Below are 6,771 nucleotides of genomic sequence, written 5' to 3'. Positions count from 1 at the left end.
GGCTCTGACTCCTCTCCGTAAGACTTCAGAATTCTACCCGAGTCTTTCCGACATTATCAAAGAGCATTCTGAATTTCTAGGGACTACTTACTACAGCATCTACCCAGCCTTTCTACAGCACTTCCATTTGAAGCTGCATCCTTTCTCCACTGAAAATGAACTATTAGTAATCCTTTCAAACAATCCATGAATGGTAAAAATATTTTGCTGAGAAAAAGAGCCACTGAATTACTCTTTATGCCTTTCATACATGGTATATAAATGTCACAGTTTAATTTGGAGAAAATAATTGTCAACATGCAATAATTATATATAATTTCATATGATCTGATATGTGCAATTCAGTGTTTTATTAAATAAACACAGTAGCTAACCAAAATCTGATTGCTGATAATGGGAAATCACATTAAAGCCTATGTTCCTAGGGTAATTATTGGTCATCTGAAATGATATATTCCCTAAAAAATAAAGCAGAAAATTATCTTCCTGTGAAATAAGAAATACAATAGAAATAAAGTTAAGGGACATGTTTATTTCGGAGCTTTCTGCAAGCAAAATTGCTTTGATACAAAATGAGTTCAATGATACAGTGCTACCATCCACTCAAGCAAAAGAAAACCTCACATTTACATGAATGCACTTTGTATTAGTATTCTTACAGAATAATAGTTCAGATATCCAGAATGTGTCTGGCCTCATTGAAAGCAATGGCACAGAAATGCTGCAAGGTATTGGAGTATCATATTACTGGCAAGTGCTTAATTAACTCTGTGAGTTCTCTGAGAGATGCGGTATAAATAAGGGTACTGTGAATGTGGGTTTGTATTCCTTAGCAGTTTTGACGTACATCCTTCTAGTGTTTGTTTAGTTGGCTCAAAATGTGTATTTGTGTCTTTTGGCTTTTTAGTATTCTCTTTTTCTTTTTTTAAAGAAAAATCATGAGGTATCCTTTACTGTTAACTAATGACATAGTGATAGGCCTATTTTATTCAGGTTGCAAAGACTTACTGTACATTCAGTACACTGTACATTCAGCTATTATTTTTAGCGTACTTTCTACACATTACTGTGTACAACTGTTAGTTTACATTAAAACTCTTCCCCCTTCTCACAGGATATGGCATAAACAAAACCAAATCTGACAAAAATTATACACATAAGGTAAGACGACAAATACACAAATAAGGCCATCTGCAGAATTAAAAATCCACCTCTTGTGATATTTCACAATAATTTCTACATAATATTTTACATCTTGCAAACTTAAATACTTAATGCAAAAAGGAAAAGACCTTTACGGAGCCAATCATATTATCTCTTCAAAGACTTGTCCAATTTGCTAGCTAGTGGCCTTCTCTGGGGAGTTGGAATTTTGGAAGGTTTGGTTGATCCTGGCCGAGAACCTGCTCGGGGTGTCGGTCTGCTTATAGCAGGAACAGTCTCTGACATATCTGAGCATACAGACTGGATTTCTGAAATGTCAAAGTCAGATGCGTCACTGCCTCGGCGGCTGCTTGACCTACTGCCAGCCTTGCTTCCTGCTCGGCTTCCAGGTCTGCTTGGAGTTCTTCTGGTTTCTAGAAAGAGAAAAGATATCCATCAGCATTAGAGGTAAGGATGGAAAAGGTATGCAGGTCCTTCCTAGGTCTTTGGCAACCCCAAAAACTCCTCATTGCACAAACTAAACTTTAGACCTCTGCCAGCCAAGCTAGACGATGCCACATCTCCCACTAAAGAGAAGGAAATGTGAGATCAAATGCCAAGACATAGTTAACTCATCACCAGCACATCTCATTAAAAATGTATTATCCTGGCAACTTTTCTTGACTTAGTAGACATGCATTGTATATTCACCCAACAGCCAGAGCCCTTCCTTCCCCTGCCATTTTCTCAGCTATGAATTCTAAGAATCCAGTATCTGGCCTCTTAATGAATTCAGGATTTCTCAATATAGGTACTTTGGAGATGCAGATGAATATCCCAGTTTTTAAATGTGTACCCTTCTGTTTTTTTTAAAATTCAAAACCACACAGTTGAAAGCTGTGAGTAAACAAGGACAGAGTACACATTCTCCTAAACAAAGGGCTGAGTAAATGAGCTCTCAGCAAGCCTGCTAAAGTGAAAGCCTACCTAGACAATGTGCCACGAAGAAAAAAGCCACAACAAAGAATCTTAAACAGAAAACCATTAATGTGGTTTTTCATAATTTTCCAATTACTTATTGAATATTTTTGATCTTGACAAATCTGGTTCCCTGTATGTCTGAAGAACACCAAGTTGAAACTGAAATCTTAGGAGGCTCATTTTTCAAATAATTTCTAACTTAAAAGACATGTACTCTTTGAACAGGACATTCCAGTACTGCTCAGTATGCTCTGCAGAGGTTATGTGAGGGAAAGCCAGTAAAGCTATCTTCTGTTCTAATCATCTACCCCTCACCCCTATACAGGGCTGCTCTGAGGATCCTGGAAGAGTGCAGCTTCATGCTTTCTATTTTCATATACTGTTTTAAAAATCTCTATGGGATACTTCATTAATAAGGTCACCTACAGCTGCCCCCTGCAGGTTTTCTTTCAAAAGAAATGGACAAGTCACTATCAAGGGACCCCTTTGCTCCACCACGGTTGAGCATAACTTGAATACTGTGAAGAACTGAACCCTTTCTTTCTAAGTCAAGGCTTCTTCCCTAGTTCCTTAGCCAGACACATCGGTGATACCGTTGTTAAGAAGACCGCAGTCATGAATTTGCACATCCAGAGCTGAACGTACCTGCTGTGCCAACCATGTGAACAGAGAACCATTATCCTGATTACGTGCACCCTTGGCAACACTAATGTGGAGACAGTAGGAGACTCACTCTTGCCTGTTCTTCTGACATCTCCCTTGCACCCTAATGTGACCCTAAGTATTCAGGTGGAAAACAAAGCAAGCGGTAGATCAAGATCTAAAGAGACTCACCTGCAAACTGAGCTCTAACTCTGGTAGCTGCTGTCGACAGGATGCTGCTGTCTTCTCCAGAGTGGAAACCCTTCCCTGATAGATATCCTGGCAGTCTGAGTTTACTTCCTTGAATTGGTGTTCCCTATGCAAAACAACAAACAAACAAAAATAACTCAAAACCAGGTATGGGTTTTTTCAATTATCGCTATGGAAGATAAGGTCTAGTATTAGGTAGTACATGGCTTAGAATATGATCATCATAACAACATTCACTGTGAATCTGAAATACTGGTTTGAGTCACTATGCACATTTTTCATAACGTAAAGTTTTGAACATTCCTTTAGCAGTTAGCATTTGAAGTAGTCCAAATGTAAAACAACAACAACAAAAAAATCACTTTAACAGTCTGCTTGACATTAACATTTTAGCATTCTTTGTGTGTATTTCAGTGCATATAAAGAAAGAAAAATGCTACCTTCTTATAATTAGTCATGCACGTAAGATTAGCTGATAGTACATGACTTCGCGACAAGTAGTTGAGGTTTTTTGTCTGCATAACTTGACTTTCCACCATTTTGACTGTGGTTATAGGTGGTGAATACATTTGTTTCAATTTTATAAATATTTTGACAGCAAAACAGAACTACCAAATTTCAAAACCTTTTGCTAGAAAAAAAAAGACATAGGACTAATTTTAAAAGTTCTTATTGTCAATATATTGTCTGAAATGTCTCTACTCCACAGTCTTACACTCACTTCTTTCTCATTTATGAATTAAAAGCCGCCTTGACTTACAATCTGGCCCAAATGGGAAGACTTCTTTCAAAGCCACAAGAATCAAATCCTCAAATCTCAAAATGCATGTAGCATACCAGATAGGAGGTGCATGCAAACAAGTGGAACACTACAGTATTAATATTCATTTAATCAACACAAAAATACTAAGTAAATATCCAAAAAGAAGAGCAAACACTGTAGTGATGGATGCGGCATGTTGAGTGGACCGGATCCCAGGATCCTGTGTTCTGTGCCTTTGACCCCCGGACAATGGTGGGGTAGAACACCAAGACTGAGGCGTGTGTGGGGAGCTGCCTAGAGCTAAGCACCGAGTGGAGGTCTAGCAGGAGCCTGCCTGGCAGCTGCCGGCTTGGACCACTTCTGGCACATCTGAACAAAAGAGCATTGAGATGCTACAGAGTAGACAATCTGCTGGCTCTGACAGGGATGGTCACAAGGTTGAACTCTCTTTACAGCCAAGTACAAGTGCTTAACATCCAGCCAGCCACACCTTGGAAATCTCTGCTCTACAGAGACTGCTTAGGAGGATAAGGAGAAAGGGAATGCTCTCCATTACCTCCGCTGAAGCTGCTGCACTTTGCGCAAGGCATCGGGATAGAATCACTAGTGCAAGAAGAAGAAGAGAGTGAGCTTGTTCTTCAGTTTTTCCCTAAACCCAAATGCAGTCTACATATAAAATAAATAACCACTCTCTTGGGCAGAAAATGCTGCAGAATGCCTCAGAAATTCACTGCAACCTACCCATTCCATTTACAATCTTAAACCATGGTGGTTTACATAAAAGAAACTCACTGAAACTACTGGCAGTTGTAAGAGCAGGTGAGAAATACAGTGCCCCCATTCGAAATCAATGCCAACTGCCTTCACCTCATTGTAATTCAGTGAAAACAACACCACCTTTCTGTGTCTATAAACCCTCCAAAGTACCATCAATTAATCTTACAATTCAGTTACAGCTAAGAGATGAAAGAAAATACAGGAATATAGTAGAAACTGACGACTGGCTCAACTTTGTGCTAATGTTAATCATTCTATGCAACAGCCCTGTGTGCTTGAAGTGCTGTATACATACAGACACCTGCAGCGTTCACAAGTAATGCACCCACTCGCACAGGGAGTGAAAATTTCGTTATGTACCTTTGAGCAAAGCCACACCAAGGTCATGTAAACTTAGCACCCAAAGGTGTCACATGAATAGCAATAGGCATCAACGTGCGGATTTGTGAAAAGCAGATACAAAAAGAGGTGATGGTAGCACAAGCTTCCCCTCACCCAGGGCAAGAGTAACTCCTACAAGTGACAAGTCAGTTTGCAGTCTGATCCAGCTGCAATCTTTTCACTGACTGTAATGACATTAAAGGAGACACTTTGGCTTCAAGTCCATTCAAATTTTGGTCATACAGCTTAATTGCTGGCACAATCCTAATTGCTACTAGCAATTTCTATGTAAGTCATGGGCTGGAAATAAGAGCAAAGCTCATTTCCTGTTAAGTCATCAAATAGTTATCTTCTTAGAGCAACGATTGGTCACTACGCCCCTAAACAAAACTTTCAGTTGTTGGAAAGCCTTTTGTGCTATCTTCTTCACAGTGATTGGGTTTTTCTTGATTTAGTGGTTTTGCACTGGAGATCATGATTTATTAATCTCATTCATGCAGTTCATGAATACTACAGTACTTTCTGAACTAAAAGTAAACAACTTTAGGAAAGAAACCTGCAAAGTATATGAACTGCTTTATTTTTTTAAAAAAATTAATTATTTTTCCACATTAGCTCAACCAGTTCATTGCATACTGTTATGATTTATTAACCGCTTGCACTTTAAACATAAATTCATTGAGGCAGAGTTTTCCTAAAAGTCAAAAACTGTAATAAACAGAACATCAAAAAAAAAGACTTGCGGGGAAAAAAAAAAAAAGGAAAGAAATAATTTGACAAAGGTCTAAAATAAAGGCAATGCATTAATATGCAAAGGATGTTGCAGCTCTGAAGCATTGAAAATCTAGTGGCTGTTAGTGAAGTGACAGTTTTAGCGAAGGAAGGTCAATAGACTAGAATCTCTGTCCTTACTGTACCTCTGCAGACGACCCTTGATAGTCTGAAGATTCTGGTGGCTTAGGAGTTGACGTTTTGCTGTTTGTCAACCATGGTTTACCATAGTTGCGTGTTAAATGATGGGGTGTCTGTATGAAACAACGGTAAATCAAAATATGAAGGACAGTAGATGGAAAACAATGTCATGGAGAAGGATACCCCAGCTTTCACAGGGAGATAAAATCTCATAGTAGAAATAAAAATTAAGCAGAAAGAGTTGATGACAAATGTTCTGAAACAAAGAGATGGCAGAGCTTATTTTTTAACAAAATGGAGAGGTTCATTGCTCTTTCAGAGGAACTCCCAAATTGCCAGTTAGCTCATGTGGCTTAAATGTAAAGAATTCTTCTATCCCCATGTTGCAAACAAACGCTAGAGGAAATACACTGAAAAGACTTCTCAGATCTTCCCCAGACTATGAAATAAAATTGAGATACTTCTTCCCTATCAGCTAGGGAAAGCACCAGTATTGTTGGAGCAAGGGAGGGAGGGAAAAAAAAAAAATAAATCTATACCCCATTTGTTAACCCGTGCAGTTTTGTACATTTCTCCTTACCTTTGGTGTACTTGTAGCAACTCCTTGTGGGGCAGCTGCCTGGCCAGCTTGACTTGACAGAGAAGTAGATCTGTTGGGAGAAGCACCCCTTGAAGAGGGTCGTGATCTACGGCCCCTCGGTCGGAAAGCTGCCATGCTCTGACTGGCACCATCTGCCAAAATGAACTTTTCACGCAGCTCCACATTTGTCCTCCCTTTAGCTGCAGTAAAGAAAGGTGTTCCTTTAGTCAGATATGAAAATTGTCAGAAGGTTGTTCATTGTCATTTTTGCCATGCCAACTCCAACACATTTTAACAATAAATAAAATGCATTACTGTGTAATGCATTTATTTTGGACACAGAAGAGTTATGTGCAGAACTTGCTTATTCTAATACTTTATG

At 39.0% G+C, this 6,771-nt stretch overlaps 1 protein-coding gene across 1 annotated transcript in view; it reads right to left on the bottom strand.

Moving 5' to 3' along the window:
• Positions 1–316: 316 nt before the first annotated feature.
• Positions 317–6,771, bottom strand: part of LOC104159326 (dystonin-like) — a 71,813-nt gene continuing 65,358 nt past the window's right edge. The window contains exons 40-43 of the mRNA XM_009697208.1: positions 6,390–6,589; positions 5,815–5,922; positions 2,959–3,082; positions 317–1,577 (exon numbers count right to left, since the gene is read on the bottom strand). Of these exons, the coding sequence (XP_009695510.1) occupies positions 1,312–1,577; positions 2,959–3,082; positions 5,815–5,922; positions 6,390–6,589 (698 nt within the window). The 3' untranslated portion in view covers positions 317–1,311. The remainder of the gene's footprint in view (positions 1,578–2,958; positions 3,083–5,814; positions 5,923–6,389; positions 6,590–6,771) is intronic.

This window comes from Cariama cristata, unplaced genomic scaffold (genome assembly GCF_000690535.1).
Source record: "Cariama cristata isolate BGI_N322 unplaced genomic scaffold, ASM69053v1 scaffold45573, whole genome shotgun sequence".
Classification (NCBI taxonomy): domain Eukaryota; kingdom Metazoa; phylum Chordata; class Aves; order Cariamiformes; family Cariamidae; genus Cariama; species Cariama cristata.
The sequence above is the reverse complement of the archived record's forward strand: the minus strand, read 5'-3'. Positions and strand labels throughout refer to the sequence as shown.